The 17,500-nt window shown below is 47.3% G+C and overlaps 1 protein-coding gene across 1 annotated transcript in view; it reads left to right on the forward strand.

Moving 5' to 3' along the window:
• tenm4 (teneurin transmembrane protein 4) overlaps positions 1 to 17,500 on the forward strand; it is a 718,236-nt gene that overhangs the window by 306,266 nt on the left and 394,470 nt on the right. The window contains 4 exon segments of the mRNA XM_042296535.1: positions 3,734 to 3,986; positions 11,523 to 11,597; positions 12,051 to 12,152; positions 15,880 to 16,115. Coding sequence (XP_042152469.1) covers positions 3,734 to 3,986; positions 11,523 to 11,597; positions 12,051 to 12,152; positions 15,880 to 16,115 — 666 coding nt within the window.

Consider the following 17,500-nt stretch of genomic DNA (forward strand, 5'->3'; position numbering starts at 1 on the left):
AGAGGTAGATTGTGAACCAGGCGAGGCAGTCATTTGAGAAACCAAGGCTATTGAGTCTGCTGATAAGAATGCAGTGATTGACAGGGTCAAAAGCCTTGGCCAGGTCGATGAAGACGGCTGCACAGTAGTGTCTTTTATCGATGGCGGTTATGATATCGTTTAGTACCTTGAGCGTGGCTGAGGTGCACCCGTGACCGGCTCGGAAACCAGAGTGGAGATGGTACGGTGGGATTCGAAATGCTTGGGGATCTGTTTGTTAACTTGGCTTTCGAAGACCTTAGAAAGACAGGGTAGAATAGATATAGGTCTGTAGCAGTTTTATGTTGACTTGTTATCAGACTTCCCTGGACCATACAACCAAACATCTGAAATGACTCTCAACCTGAAAGTCTGCCTGACTGACTGACTGACTGACTGCCTGACTGCCTGACTGTCTGTCTGTCTGACTGACTTGCTGTCTATCTGACTGACTTGCTGTCTGTCTGACTGACTGGATAGGGAATAGGTTGTTATTTGGGACGTGTCCTTGTCTATATTCCAGTCTCCCTGTTCTGTAAATTGCCAATTTAGTGTTGTGGGTGAAGACGGCTAGCAGCAACAGAGAGAATCCAGTCTCTCATAGTGTAGAGGCTGTAAGTAGGCATTGATTGATGAATGAGACCAGCGGACAGGGTAATAAATAGAGTGATACTGGGGGCCATGTCCCAAACGGCATCGTATTCCCTATGTAGTATACAACTTTTCACCAGAGCCCTAGGGTGTCATTGGGGACGCAGGCCGTGAGAGTATCTGTTGGTGTGGAGCCAGAAAGGATTCTGGATCAGTCTTCTAACAACACTGGATACTATCAGGAGATAAGCTGAAAAAGTGTTCGATTTGGTATAGAAGCGTGAAAGTTGGCACACCTGTAAAAAAATAATCAAAAGCCGATATAGTGATCAAAAGCCAATATAGTTCCATTTCAGCAAAGCGTCAGGTCGGTGTGTAGCCCCCCTGACGGTCAATGGTGAAAATGCATTTACCTGTATTGACGTTTTGGGTTATGGGTTCCCCTGTGTTGGGTCTACATGGCCCCAACATAGACTACAACATCAACTTAGGACCTTTGGTTTTGTCCTTTATGATCACAACAGTTCTGAAAACTCATAGTGGTGTATTAAATACACATTTATATTTTACACTGTAAAAAGGGTTATATGGCTGTTCCCTGAAGTCTACTTATCATATATACAAAGTTATAAACTGGGTGGTTCAAGCCCTGAATGCTGATTGGCTGACACATGGCTATATTTCAATACATCATTGGTACATAATGACCAATGATGGCTTGAAATGTTTGAGATGGTGTATTGAAATATTGCCATATATATATATATATCTATATATATATATATATATATGTATTGTGTTTTTGGAAAGTTTTCAGACCCCTTGATGTTTTCCACATTTTGTTACGTTGCAGCCTTTTTCTAAAATGTATAAAAATTGATTCCCTCATCGATCTACACACAATACCCCGTAATGACATCACAATACCCCGTAATGACATCACAATACCCCGTAATGACATCACAATACCCCGTAATGCCATTACAATAATACCCCTTAATGACAAAGCAAAAAAAACGTTTTTTAGAAACCGTTTTCATCAAGGATCTCTCTGTAATTTGCTCTGTTCATCTTTCCCTTGATCCTGACTAGTCTCCCATTCCCTGCCGCCGAAAAACACCCCCACAGCATGATGCTGTCAACTCCATGCTTCACCGTAGGGATGGTGCCAGGTTACCTCCAGACGTGACACTTGGCATTCAGGCCAAAGAGTTCCATCTTGGTTTCATCAGACCAGGGACTCTTGTTTCTCATGGTCTGAGAGTCTTTAGGTGCCTTTTGGCAAACTCAAAGTGGGCTGTCATGTACCTTTTACTGAGGATTGCCATTCCTTCTGGCCACTCTACCAAAAAGGCCTGATTGGTGGAGTGCTGCAGAGATGGTTGTCCTTCAGGAAGGTTCTCCCATCTCCACAGAGGAACTCTGGAGCTCTGTCACTTTGACAGAGATCCTAGGACTTGGATAGTTTAACTCCTGTCCCTGGGGATAGTGGGGTAGTTTAACTCCTGTCCCTGGGGATAGTGGGGTAGTTTAACTCCTGTCCCTGGGGCTAGTGGGGTAGATTAACTCCTGTCCCTGGGGCTATGTTTAACTCCTGTCCCTGGGGCTAGTGGGGTAGTTTAACTCCTGTCCCTGGGGCTAGTGGGGTAGTTTAACTCCCATCGCTGGTCGCAGTGCTCCGTAGCAGGCAGAAAGCAGGACATTCAGTGGAAGAGGTCATTAGGGAGAAATTATGAAGTTGAAATAGTGGGGATTTAGTAGAGCTACTGGGGTGCTTTGCAGCTCCTTGATAAACAGCTTGTGTGACTTAGAGCTGCTAATGGAGCCATCGCTAATCAGCCAGGTCCCATCAGGACAGAGAGAGGAAAAAGAATAGGGCAGGGGGCCCATAAATATCCCTGTCTCTCTCTGTGTCTCTCTCTCTGTCTCTCTCTCTCTGTCTCTCTCTCTCTCTGTGTGTCTCTCTCTCTCTCTCTCTGTTTCCCTCTCTCTCTCTGTTTCCCTCTCTCTCTCTCTGTTTCCCTCTCTCTCTCTCTCTGTTTCTCTCTCTCTGTTTCTCTCTCTCTCTCTCTGTTTCTCTCTCTCTGTCTCTCTCTCTCTCTCTGTTTCTCTCTGTGTCTCTCTCTCTCTCTCTCTCTCTCTCTCTGTCTCTCTCTCCTCTCTCTGTCTCTCTCTCTCTCTCTGTCTCTCTCTCTGTTTCCCTCTCTCTCTCTCTGTCTCTCTCTGTCTCTCTCTCTCTGTTTCTCTCTCTGTCTCTCTCTCTCTCTCTCTCTCTGTCTCTCTCTGTTTCTCTCTCTCTCTCTCTCTCTCTCTCTCTCTGTTTCTCTCTCTGTCTCTCTCTGTCTCTCTCTCTCTGTCTCTCTCTCTCTCTCTCTCTCTCTCTCTCTCTCTCTCTGTCTCTCTCTCTGTTTCTCTCTCTGTCTCTCTCTCTCTCTCTGTCTCTCTCTCTGTTTCCCTCTCTCTCTCTCTGTCTCTCTCTCTGTTTCTCTCTCTGTCTCTCTCTGTCTCTCTCGCTGTTTCTCTCTCTGTCTCTCTCTCTCTGTCTCTCTCTGTCTCTCTCTGTCTCTCTCTCTGTTTCTCTCTCTGTCTCTCTCTGTCTCTCTGTTTCTCTCTCTGTCTCTCTCTGTCTCTCTCTGTCTCTCTCTCTCTCTGTCTCTCTCTGTCTCTCTCTCTCTCTGTTTCTCTCTCTCTTTGCCACTTTGTGTAAACGTAGAAACCCTTCTTCACAGAGCTTTTGTTCAACCTGAGGGAAATATCTCTATGAGTGTCAGACGCCTGGAATGTGTCTCTTTAATCACTGCTGAAGCTCTATCTATCTCTGAACATCTCTGTATCTGACTGCCTTTCACCCCCACACGTCTTAGATGTCTGCAGATTCTATTTAAAAGGAAATGACTGAATACACTACTGTATTAACCAATCACGTCTCCATGTCTCTCTCTTTTTTTTGTGGATATTTAAACACGGTGCATTTTCTGTGAACAAACAGAACGTACAATAAAGTTGATTGTAATCGAATCATTTGTTTTCTCTTTCTGCTTGTCAACTGACATCCCAGATGTCTCCCCACTGAAAGTTTTCTAAAGCATTATCATGTTTCTTCTTCTCTCCCACTTTTCTCCAGACGGTGTGTTTCAGAACCACTCCTCTCGGCTGCGGACTCCTCCTCTGCCCCTGTCAATGTCCCACTCTCCTAACCACCTGCACCATACTGCCTCCATCAACTCTCTGAACAGAGGCCAGTACACGCCCCGCTCCAACCCCAGCCCTGCCCCCACAGACAGCTCCGCCCCTCCTGAGGGCCAGGGGAGTGGTCAGGAATCAGGCTCCGCCCACGACAACTGGCTGCTTAACAGCAACATCCCCCTGGAGACCAGGTATGGGATTACACTTTACGATAACATTACACCTCTGTGTCCCAAACAACACCCTATTCCCTATATAGTGTCCTACTTTAGACCAGGGCCCATAAGGCTCTATATAGTGTACTACTTTAGACCAGGGCCCATAAGGCTCTATATAGAAAATAGGGTGCCATTTGGGATGCATTCCACCTCCGACCCTTCCAAGTCTCAACAAGGTCTCTTGTATTCTGAAGAACTGGAGTCTCCAGGGTTAAGTTCTAGTCCAGCCAGAACATCTAGTCGCTCTCCAGGACCCGGAGCTGGAGACCCCTGATATAGAATGACCAGGGACTGGAGTTAGAGACCCCTATTATAGAATGCCCAGGGACAGGAGTTGGAGACCCCTGATATAGAATGACCAGGACAGGAGTTGGAGACCCCTGATATAGAATGACCAGGGACCTGAGTTGGAGACACCTGATATAGAATGACCAGGGACCTGAGTTGGAGACACCTGATATAGAATGACCAGGGACCGGAGTTAGAGACCTCTGATATAGAATGACCAGGGGCAGGAGTTAGAGACCTCTGATATAGAATGACCAGGGGCAGGAGTTGTTCCCTGATCATGTAACCTAGTCAGGAAATTCTCTGGGCCCTAGTTATGAACCTTCAGCCTTTAACTTGATCCTAGAGATTGCCTTGTCAGGTCTCGTGATCATGGATCACTCCTGTCCCTAAAAATTACATCATGTGTGGACGTGTTGGCCTGATGGTTGGGGTCTCTCTTACAGCTTGCTGTCCATTATAATACCATAATATGACTGAGGTATGAGGCCATCCCATTATAATACCATAATATGACTGAGGTATGAGGCCATCCCATTATAATACCATAATATGACTGAGGTATGAGGCCATCCCATTATAATACCATAATATGACTGAGGTATGAGGCCATCCCATTATAATACCATAATATGACTGAGGTATGAGGCCATCGTATTATAATACCATAATATGACTGAGGTATGAGGCCATCCCATTATAATACCATAATATGACTGAGGTATTGGGCCATCCCATTAAAATACCATAATATGACTGAGGTATGAGGCCATCCCATTATAATACCATAATATGACTGAGGTATGAGGCCATCCCATTATAATACCATAATATGACTGATGTATGAGGCCATTCCATTATAATACTATAATATGACTGAGGTATGAGGCCATCCCATTATAATACCATAATATAGCTGAGGCATGACTCCTGTACTATCCAGACAGTGGATATCCCTTCATGAGGCGGGATGGATGGATGGCTGGCTGGCGGGTGGGCTGGATGGATAGATGGCTGACTGACTGGCTGGTTGACTGGCTGGTTGACTGGCTGGCTGACTGTATGGGCTGCATACTGTACTAGCTTTAGAATAGGATTCACTGGGAAATAAGAGAAACGTGGTCCCGTCAGAGTGTTCCAGTCAGAGTGATCCAGTCAGAGTGTTCCAGTCAGAGTGATCCAGTCAGAGTGTTCCAGTCAGAGTGTTCCAGTCAGAGTGTTCCAGTCAGAGTGTTCCAGTCAGAGTGTTCCAGTCAGAGTGTTCCAGTCAGAGTGATCCAGTCAGAGTGTTCCAGTCAGAGTGTTCCAGTCAGAGTGTTCCAGTCAGAGTGATCCTGTCAGAGTGTTCCAGTCAGAGTGATCCAGTCAGAGTGATCCAGTCAGAGTGATCCAGTCAGAGTGATCCAGTCAGCGTGATCCCGTCAGAGTGTTCCAGTCAGAGTGATCCAGTCAGAGTGATCCCGTCAGAGTGTTCCAGTCAGAGTGATCCTGTCAGAGTGATCCAGTCAGAGTGATCCCGTCAGAGTGATCCAGTCAGAGTGATCCCGTCAGAGTGATCCCGTCAGAGTGTTCCAGTCAGAGTGATCCCGTCAGAGTGTTCCAGTCATTAGTGATCCAGTCAGAGTGTTCCAGTCAGAGTGATCCAGTCAGAGTGATCCCGTCAGAGTGTTCCAGTCAGAGTGATCCCGTCAGAGTGTTCCAGTCAGAGTGATCCAGTCAGAGTGTTCCAGTCAGAGTGTTCCAGTCAGAGTGATCCCTGTCAGAGTGTTCCAGTCAGAGTGATCCATTCAGAGTGATCCAGTCAGAGTGATCCAGTCAGAGTGATCCAGTCAGAGTGATCCCGTCAGAGTGTTCCAGTCAGAGTGATCCAGTCAGAGTGATTTTGTGTCAGAGTGTTCCAGTCAGAGTGATCCAGTCAGAGTGTTCCAGTCCAGAGTGATCCTCGTCAGAGTGATCCAGTCAGAGTGATCCAGTCAGAGTGATCCAGTCAGAGTGTTCCAGTCAGAGTGATCCAGTCAGAGTGATCCAGTCAGAGTGATCCAGTCAGAGTGATCCCGTCAGAGTGATCCAGTCAGAGTGATCCAGTCAGAGTGATCCCGTCAGAGTGATCCAGTCAGAGTGATCCCGTCAGAGTGATCCAGTCAGAGTGATCCCGTCAGAGTGATCCAGTCAGAGTGTTCCAGTCAGAGTGTTCCAGTCAGAGTGTTCCAGTCAGAGTGATCCAGTCAGAGTGTTCCAGTCAGAGTGTTCCAGTCAGAGTGATCCAGTCAGAGTGATCCAGTCATTAGTGATCCGTCAGAGTGATCCAATCAGAGTGATCCAGTCAGAGTGATCCAGTCAGAGTGTCTCAGTCATTAGTGATCCGTCAGAGTGATCCAGTCAGAGTGATCCAATCAGAGTGATCCAGTCAGAGTGATCCAGTCAGAGTGATCCAGTCATTAGTGATCCAGTCAGAGTGATCCAGTCAGAGTGTTCCAGTCAAAAGTCAATGGTCCTGACAGTGAGGGAGAGAGACTCTTTTTGGCTACGTCCCCTATGGGCCCTGGTCAAAAGTAGTGCAATGTACGGTTCCAAAGGGATTCTTCAGCTGTCTCCAAAGGAGAACCCTTTTTGGTTCCAGATAGAACACTTTTCTGTTCCATTTAGAACCCTCTGTGAAAAGGGTTCTACATGGAACCAAAAAGGGTTCTTCAAAGGGTTCTCTTATCGGAACACAGCTGAAGAACCATTTTAGGTTCTAGAAGGCACCTTTCTCTGTATATAGGGGATAGGGTGCTCTTCGGGATGCAAGATTTTGTGTCATCTGGCCGTGTAATTATAATCAGGCTAGATGAGAAAGTAGAGCTGTGGTGAAACAACAGAGTGGCTCTGTTCTGGTCAGCTCCTCCTGGCTAGGAGATCCTCATGGTGTGAAGTAGAGCTGACGAGTGTTGCTCTGAAGAGGTGTGTAGTCTTTAGCTGCTCCTCACTGTCTCTCAGTCAGTCTGTCTCTTAGTCAGTCAGTCAGTCTGTCTCTCAGTCAGTCAGTCAGTCAGTCAGTCAGTCAGTCAGTCAGTCAGTCAGTCAGTCAGTCTGTCTCTTAGTTAGTCAGTCTGTCTCTTAGTCAGTCAGTCTGTCTCTTAGTCAGTCAGTCAGTCTGTCTGTCTCTCAGTCAGTCAGTCAGTCAGTCAGTCAGTCAGTCAGTCTGTCTCATTCAGTCAGTCAGTCAGTCAGTCAGTCTATCTCTTAGTCAGTCAGTCTGTAATCTCAGTCAGTCAGTCTGTCTCTCAGTCAGTCACCATCAGTCTCTCTAGTCAGTCAGTCAGTCAGTCAGTCTGTCTCTCAGTCAGTCAGTCTGACTCTTAGTCAGTCAGTCAGTCAGTCTGTCTGTCTCTCAGTCAGTCAGTCTGTCTCTTAGTCAGTCAGTCAGTCTGTCTGTCTCTCAGTCAGTCAGTGTGTCTCTTAGTCAGTCAGTCTGTCTCTCAGTCAGTCAGTCAGTCTCTTAGTCAGTCAGTCTGTCTCTCAGTCAGTCTGTCTCTGTCAGTCAGTCTGTCTCTCTGTCAGTCAGTCAGTCAGTCTGTCTCTCAGTCAGTCAGTCTGTCTCTTAGTCAGTCAGTCTGTCTCTCTGTCAGTCAGTCAGTCTGTCTCTTAGTCAGTCAGTCTGTCTCTTAGTCAGTCAGTCTGTCTCTCAGTCAGTCAGTCTGTCTCTTAGTCAGGTGGCAGGTTTAGCTCCAACATGCTGTGTGATGCTTCGTGTTCCTGTTTTGCTGCTCCAACAGGAAGGACGGGGTAGTTCTACCCAAACCACAAGGATATCAGCTAGATGTTTACAAATGTAAACCAGACAGATATTTCTCCACAGGGAATAGTGGTGGTTGGAAGGGTGTCAATTTGAGTAATACAGCTGAGACTTACATTTTGGGGATTTTAAATCCAAATGTAGATATATTTAATTAAAACCGAAAGTGACAGGAGAGTTAGGGACTTAATTTGGCATGGAGTACAGCCAGCTACAGTACAGTAGTCCCAGCCCTAATAGGGTGCAATTTGGGACTCCATCCTGTCTGTTCCTTCCTCCTCACGGTGGGCTCAGTGTGACCAGTCAACAGGAAAATGAGCATTCATTTCAGTTTGTGGAAAGACAGTTAGTGACGTAATGACTGATTAAACATGGTACAGCTCCAACACTAATCCCACACAGGTATTCCCTGGAGGAGAGGCTGAACAGATGGTGGACGGAGGGATAGAGAGAGGAAGGGAAAGAGTCAGAGAGGGAAGAGAGGAGAGAAAGTGCGAGAGATGGAAAGAGAAACCAATACAGACAAACCCTGAGAAAAGAAAAAACAATCACTTGTTAGAATCCCATGAATAAAAGTGAAACCATTAGCCATATCCAACCATTAGTAATATCCAACCATTAGCCATATCCAACCATTAGTAATATCCAACCATTAGCCATATCCAACCATTAGCAATATCCAACCATTAGCCATATCCAACCATTAGCCATATCCAACCATTAGCCATATCCAACCATTAGTAATATCCAACCATTAGCCATATCCAACCATTAGCCATATCCAACCATTAGCCATATCCAACCATTAGCCATATCCAACCATTAGCCATATCCAACCATTAGCCATATCCAACCATTAGCCATATCCAACCATTAGCCATATCCAACCATTAGCCATATCCAACCATTAGCCATATCCAACCATTAGTAATATCCAACCATTAGCCATATCCAACCATTAGTAATATCCAACCATTAGTAATATCCAACCATTAGCCATATCCAACCATTAGTAATATCCAACCATTAGTAATATCCAACCATTAGCCATATCCAACCATTAGCCATATCCAACCATTAGTAATATCCAACCATTAGTAATATCCAACCATTAGCCATATCCAACCATTAGTAATATCCAACCATTAGTAATATCCAACCATTAGCCATATCCAACCATTAGCCATATCCAACCATTAGTAATATCCAACCATTAGTAATATCCAACCATTAGCCATATCCAACCATTAGCCATATCCAACCATTAGTAATATCCAACCATTAGCCATATCCAACCATTAGTAATATCCAACCATTAGTAATATCCAACCATTAGCCATATCCAACCATTAGTAATATCCAACCATTAGTAATATCCAACCATTAGCCATATCCAACCATTAGCCATATCCAACCATTAGTAATATCCAACCATTAGCCATATCCAACCATTAGCCATATCCAACCATTAGCCATATCCAACCATTAGTAATATCCAACCATTCGTAATATCCACATCGACTGTCATTTTAACTTGTTTAATAGCATTAGAATGGTCCTCTCATCTCTCTCTCTATCTCTCTCTCTCTCTCTCCTCTCTCCTCTCTCATCTCTCTCTCTCTCTCTCTCTCTCTCTCTCTCTCTCTCTCTCTCTCTCTCTCTCTCTCTCTCTCTCTCTCTCTCTCTCTCTCTCTCTCTCCTCTCTCTCTCTCTCTCTCTCTCTCTCTCTCTCTCTCTCTCTCTCTCTCTCTCTCTCTCTCTCTCTCTCTCTCTCTCTCTCTCTCTCTCTTCTCTCTCCTCTCTATCTCTCGCTCTCTCTTCTCTCTCTCTCTCTCTCTCTCTCTCTCTCTCTTTCTCTCGCTCTCTCTCTCTCTCTCCCTCTCTCTCCTCTCCCCTCTCTCCTCCCTCTCTCCTCTCTCTCTCTCTCTCCTCTCTCTCCTCTCTCTTCTCTCTCTCCTCTCTCCTCTCTCTCTCTCTCTCTCTCTCTCTCTCTCCTCTCTCTCTCTCTCTCTCCTCTCGCTCCTCTATCTCTCGCTCTCTCTTTCTCTCTCTCTCTCTCGCTCTCGGTTTCCTCTCTCTCTCTGTCTCTCTCTCTTCTCTCTCTCCTCTCTCTCTCCTCTCTATCTTTCTCTCTCTATCTCTCTCGCTCTCGGTTTCCTCTCCCTCTTTCTCTCTGTCTCTCTCTCGCTTTATAAAAAATGTAATCTGGTCCCCGGAGCGAGGGGTTTGTGAGACAACCAACAGACCTCCCTCGCAGCCTGGAGCACCATGCCAACCAACAGACCTCGCTAGCGGCCTGGAGCACCATGCCATGGGCCCAAAAACACAGCAACACGTTTCACATGTTTCACTTGCTCCTGTCTCAGCCCCAGACTCAGCTCCAGTCTCAGCTCCAGTCTCAGCTCCAGTCTCAGCTCCAGTCTCAGCCTCCAGTCTCAGCTCCAGTCTCAGCTCCAGTCTCAGCTCCAGTCTCACCTCCAGTCTCAGCTCCTGTCTCAGCTCCAGTCTCAGCTCCAGTCTCACCTCCAGTCTCAAATACAGGCTCAACTCCAGTCTCAGCTCCAGTCTCAGCTCCAGTCTCAGCTCCGGTCTCAGCTCCGGTCTCACCCCCAGTCTCAGCTCCAGTCTCAACTCCAGTCTAAGCTCCAGTCTCAACTCCAGTCTCAGCTCCAGTCTCAGCCCCAGTCTCAGCTCCAGTCTCAGCTCCAGTCTCAGCTCCAGTCTCAGCTCCAGTCTCAACCCCGGTCTCAGCTCCAGTCTCAACTCCAGTCTCAGCTCCAGTCTCAACTCCAGTCTCAGCTCCAGTCTCAGCTCCAGTCTCAACCCCAGTCTCAGCCCCAGTCTCAGCTCCAGTCTCTCAACCCCAGTCTCAACCCCAGTCTCAGCTCCAGTCTCAGCCCCAGTCTCAGCCCCAGTCTCAGCCCCAGTCTCAGCTCCAGTCTCAGCCCCAGTCTCAGCTCCAGTCTCAGCCCCAGTCTCAGCTCCTGTCTCAGCCCCAGTCTCAGCCCCAGTCTCAGCTCCAGTCTCAACCCCAGTCTCAACCTGCCCTGCACCGTGACGTTGCATGTGGATGGTTCATTTCTTCCATCTGCATTATACCTACAGTATTCCCTTATGGAACCATGTTCTACTCTCTATGGTGCAGGGAGCCAACCAATCACATTATTTCAGGATGTGTTACGTGACTCTGAATAGAACACACATATTTGTTGAGCTTGCCATTCTCTTTTAATGTCAGCAAGGAAGGTGTCGTCCGTAAAACACAGTATTATGAATGAAATGTACAGACATTATAAAGGGATGAAGTGTTATAGTATGTTGGAGATTATTACAGTAATACAGTAATATATTACAGTAAGTCCTGACATTATTACAGTAATACAGTAATATATTACAGTAAGTCCTGACATTGTGTTTCTTCTCACCTCCTCGACCCCATGAAGGAGCCAGAATACTCTAATGTTTATCAGAGAAGAACAGGACGCGTGCAGAGAAGGGCAGGGCTCGTACAATACCAGGTATGAAGATTCCCCAGGGGGAGTCGGAGGGAAGGAGACGTTCTCTAGACGCTCTCTGGATGTTATCTGGACGTTCTCTAGTTGTTATCTAGACACTCTATAGATGTTCTCTAGACGTTCTCTAGAAGTTCTCTAGACGTTCTCTAGGCATTCTCTAGACGTTCTCTAGACACTCTATAGATGTTATCTAGAAATTCTAGGCATTCTCTAGACGTTCTCTAGACGTTCTAACAACGCCTACAATAGAATAGTTCCATAAGGGTTTTTGATTACGTTGTCTTTGCGACTCTGCCTATCTGGATATCTCCTTTTGTTGTTGGTTGTTGTTTGGTTGTTGTTGTTTGGTGATCACATTCTTGTTGTCTTGCATCTGTATTTCAGTATGGAACGCATGTTTGTTCACGTCTCACTCATGTCTGCTTCATCTCCATGTCTCCATGTCCTGATGTGTAGAAACGTAGCAAAGCAGGCATTCCTAGAGACTTTACAGGACTACCCTATAGAGATGGACATTCTGGGTCCCGAACGCAGGGAGGCTGCCCCGTACAACGACGGGTATGTTGCATGGCGCTCACTATCTCGTGCTCCGTCTGGCTGCGTCACCACGACGATTACAGTTGGATCTTGATCGGGCTTTGCACACGGCACTTTGTACGTCGTGACGTCACCGTCAACCGCCTTGAATGTAGAGCCGCTGCTAATCATTTAACGCCTAACTCAATTTGGTCTCAGACACTGACGTTGCGTGTTACGTCAGGATGACATTAACGTGACTAACGCGACGAATACACTTCACGCGATGTGATCGGGTTGCTTTCAAACAGCGAACGTCTGGCGAACGTCTGGCGAATGTCTGGCGAATGTCTGGCGAACGTCTGGCGAACGTCTGGCGAACGTTTGTTCCCTAAAACGTGGTTACAGTGAATTCATACAATAATACCATTTACATCATCTCTTCTGGTAACGCCCCGTAAACATGTTACCATCTCTTCTGGTAACGCCCCGTAAACATGTCACCATCTCTTCTGGTAACGCCCCGTAAACATGTCACCATCTCTTCTGGTAACTCCCCGTAAACATGTTACCATCTCTTCTGGTAACGCCCCGTAAACATGTTACCATCTCTTCTGGTAACGCATGTAAACATGTCACCATCTCTTCTGGTAACGCCCGTAAACATGTCACCATCTCTTCTGGTAACGCCTTGTAAACATGTCACCATCTCTTCTGGCCCCGTAAACATGTCACCATCTCTTCTGGTAACGCCCGTAAACATGTCACCATCTCTTCTGGCCCCGTAAACATGTCACTATCTCTTCTGGTAACGCCCGTAAACATGTCACCATCTCTTCTGGTAACGCCCTGTAAACATGTCACTATCTCTTCTGGTAACGCCCTGTAAACATGTCACCATCTCTTCTGGTAACGCCCTGTAAACATGTCACTATCTCTTCTGGTAACGCCCCGTAAACATGTCACCATCTCTTCTGGTAACGCCCGTAAACATGTCACCATCTCTTCTGGCCCCGTAAACATGTCACCATCTCTTCTGGCCCCGTAAACATGTCACTATCTCTTCTGGTAACGCCCTGTAAACATGTCACCATCTCTTCTGGCCCCGTAAACATGTCACCATCTCTTCTGGTAACGCCCCGTAAACATGTCACCATCTCTTCTGGTAACGCCCTGTAAACATGTCACCATCTCTTCTGGCCCCGTAAACATGTCACTATCTCTTCTGGTAACGCCCTGTAAACATGTCACCATCTCTTCTGGCCCCGTAAACATGTCACTATCTCTTCTGGTAACGCCCTGTAAACATGTCACCATCTCTTCTGGCCCCGTAAACATGTCACCATCTCTTCTGGTAACGCCCGTAAACATGTCACCATCTCTTCTGGTAACGCCCTGTAAACATGTCACCATCTCTTCTGGCCCCGTAAACATGTCACCATCTCTTCTGGCCCCGTAAACATGTCACCATCTCTTCTGGTAACGCCCCGTAAACATGTCACCATCTCTTCTGGCCCCGTAAACATGTCACTATCTCTTCTGGTAACACCCCGTAAACATGTCACCATCTCTTCTGGCCCCGTAAACATGTCACCATCTCTTCTGGCCCCGTAAACATGTCACCATCTCTTCTGGTAACGCCCGTAAACATGTCACTATCTCTTCTGGTAACGCCCCGTAAACATGTCACTATCTCTTCTGGTAACGCCCCGTAAACATGTCACTATCTCTTCTGGTAACGCCCTGTAAACATGTCACCATCTCTTCTGGCCCCGTAAACATGTCACCATCTCTTCTGGCCCCGTAAACATGTCACCATCTCTTCTGGCCCCGTAAACATGTCACCATCTCTTCTGGCCCCGTAAACATGTCACCATCTCTTCTGGTAACGCCCCGTAAACATGTCACCATCTCTTCTGGCCCCGTAAACATGTCACCATCTCTTCTGGCCCCGTAAACATGTCACCATCTCTTCTGGCCCCGTAAACATGTCACCATCTCTTCTGGCCCCGTAAACATGTCACCATCTCTTCTGGTAACGCCCGTAAACATGTCACCATCTCTTCTGGCCCCGTAAACATGTCACTATCTCTTCTGGTAACACCCCGTAAACATGTCACCATCTCTTCTGGCCCCGTAAACATGTCACCATCTCTTCTGGCCCCGTAAACATGTCACCATCTCTTCTGGCCCCGTAAACATGTCACTAGCTCTTCTGGTAACGCCCCATAAACATGTCACTAGCTCTTCTGGTAACGCCCCGTAAACATGTCACTATCTCTTCTGGTAACGCCCTGTAAACATGTCACTATCTCTTCTGGCCCCGTAAACATGTCACTATCTCTTCTGGTAACGCCCGTAAACATGTCACTATCTCTTCTGGTAACGCCCGTAAACATGTCACCATCTCTTCTGTCCCCGTAAACATGTCACCATCTCTTCTGGTAACACCCCGTAAACATGTCACCATCTCTTCTGGTAACGCCCCGTAAACATGTCACCATCTCTTCTGGTAACGCCCGTAAACATGTCACCATCTCTTCTGGTAACGCCCTGTAAACATGTCACTATCTCTTCTGGTAACGCCCGTAAACATGTCACTATCTCTTCTGGTAACGCCCTGTAAACATGTCACTATCTCTTCTGGTAACGCCCGTAAACATGTCACTATCTCTTCTGGTAACGCCCGTAAACATGTCACTATCTCTTCTGGTAACGCCCGTAAACATGTCACTATCTCTTCTGGTAACGCCCGTAAACATGTCACTATCTCTTCTGGTAACGCCCGTAAACATGTCACCATCTCTTCTGGTAACGCCCTGTAAACATGTCACTATCTCTTCTGGCCCTGTAAACATGTCACTATCTCTTCTGGCCCTGTAAACATGTCACCATCTCTTCTGGCCCCGTAAACATGTCACCATCTCTTCTGGCCCTGTAAACATGCCAAACCGCCACTGTGATGGACCTGTCGTAAGGCCGCTGGGTGTAGAGTACTGTGCACCGTACCAAGAAGAAACCGTGCCCACAACTAATACACTCCGGCTGCTCACACTCCTATGCAATACATTATCCTCAGCTTCAGCAGACTATATATTTATACAGCAGTCTCCGTCTCAAATGACAGCCTTATAGTGTACTACTTCTGACCAGAGCTCTATGGGCGCCCTCCGCGGGTCTAAAGTAGCGCACTGCATATGGGAATAGGGTATAATTTGGGACACAGAGTGTACTGTGCTACCCTATGGAGTGATCCTCTGACACACGGAGAGTGAATTACGACAGGGTCGTGAATTAACAGGAGGCCAGCTGCGGTCACTAGCGCTGTAAATTACATTTTATATTGATCCCCGGTTTCGATTGGACAAAACCCCCGCTCTGTTCGGAGCGTTTTCCCGAGCGTTCTTGGTAACCTAGCCGCCGAGTGGCTATGGCAACAGCAGAAAGAGTTCCAGTATAAAGGGACTTCCACTTCACTCCCCGGGTTTGATAGTTATTATATATATATCTATATAATGTTATGTAATGTTATGTAAGGATAGTATAAAATGCCGTTCCCTGGGATGATCTATCTTCACGTCTGTGTGTTTAACTCATGGTTTTAGTTCAAATGTCCCATTGACATCAATGTGCCCTGGTCTAAAGAACTGCTCTGTAGAGGCAATATGGTGCCATTTGAGAGGACAGAGCTACACACACAGATGTAAAGTTAGTCCTCTGGAACAGGTAGGAAGAACAGCGACTCTGAGAGACTGTCTCCTTTCTGTAGGCACTTCCTGTTTAAGCCAGGGGGGACGTCTCCAATGTATTGTACAACGTCGCCGGGTTACCCTTTGACCTCCAGCACGGTCTACTCCCCGCCACCTCGACCGTTACCCAGAAACACCTTCTCCAGACCGGCGTTCGGCCTGAAGAAGCCCTACAAGCACTGCAACTGGAAATGTGCGGCTCTCAGTGCCATCCTCACCTCCGTCACCCTGGTGTTCCTGCTTGCCTACTTCATCGGTGAGTCAACCTCTCCTCTCCTCTCCACTCCACTCCTCTCCACTCCTCTCCTCTCCTCTCCTCTCCTCTCCTCTCCTCTCCTCTCCTCTCCTCTCCCTCCTCTCCTCTCCTCTCCTCTCCCTCCTCTCCTCTCCTCTCCGCTCCACTCCTCTCCTCTCCACTCCTCTCCTCTCCACACTTCTCCTCTCCTCTGCCTCATCCTTCTTTCCCTTCCCTCCCTTATTCTCCTCTCCACCTCCCTCCCGTCACCCTCATTCCCCTCCTCTCCCCTCCTTATCCTTTTCCTTCCCACCTCTCCCTTCCCCTATCCACCTGTCCTACATTCCCTTCCACCCCGTGTCCACCTCTCTCTACAGCCACAGTCAAAAGGCTGTGGTCCATTATGTTTTCCCTTTTGTCCCTGTAATGGAGTGGACTCTGCTCTCTGTAGCAGTATCTGAATACGACTGTATCGAGAGTAAATCAGAATGTCTGAGATAATATTTCAATTTCAACCAAACATAAATAACATTAGCATGCAATAGACTGAGATGATTGAGTCTGGTCAGGGATGATTGAGTCTGGTCAGGGATGATGGAGTCTGGTCAGGGATGATGGAGTCTGGTCAGGGATGATGGAGTCTGGTCAGGGATGGTTAGTCGGGTCAGGGATGATGGAGTCTGGTCAGGGATGATGGAGTCTGGTCAGGGATGATTGAGTCTGGTCAGGGATGATGGAGTCTGGTCAGGGATGATGGAGTCTGGTCAGGGATGATGGAGTCTGGTCAGGGATGATTAGTCGGGTCAGGGATGATGGAGTCTGGTCAGGGATGATGGAGTCTGGTCAGGGATGATGGAGTCTGGTCAGGGATGATTGAGTCTGGTCAGGGATGATTGAGTCTGGTCAGGGATGATTGAGTCTGGTCAGGGATGATGGAGTCTGGTCAGGGATGATTAGTCTGGTCAGGGATGATGGAATCTGGTCAGGGATGATTGAGTCTGGTCAGGGATGATTAGTCTGGTCAGGGATGATGGAGTCTGGTCAGGGATGATGGAGTCTGGTCAGGGATGATGGAGTCTGGTCAGGGATGATTAGTCGGGTCAGGGATGATGGAGTCTGGTCAGGGATGATTAGTCTGGTCAGGGATGATGGAGTCTGGTCAGGGATGATGGAGTCTGGTCAGGGATGATGGAGTCTGGTCTCGGGTCAGGGATGATGGAGTCTGGTCAGGGATGATTGAGTCTGGTCAGGGATGATTGAGTCTGGTCAGGGATGATGGAGTCTGGTCAGGGATGATGGAGTCTGGTCAGGGATGATTAGTTGGGTCAGGGATGATGGAGTCTGGTCAGGGATGATGGAGTCTGGTCAGGGATGATTGAGTCTGGTCAGGGATGATTGAGTCTGGT

Source organism: Oncorhynchus tshawytscha, linkage group LG13 (genome assembly GCF_018296145.1).
Source record: "Oncorhynchus tshawytscha isolate Ot180627B linkage group LG13, Otsh_v2.0, whole genome shotgun sequence".
Taxonomy (NCBI): domain Eukaryota; kingdom Metazoa; phylum Chordata; class Actinopteri; order Salmoniformes; family Salmonidae; genus Oncorhynchus; species Oncorhynchus tshawytscha.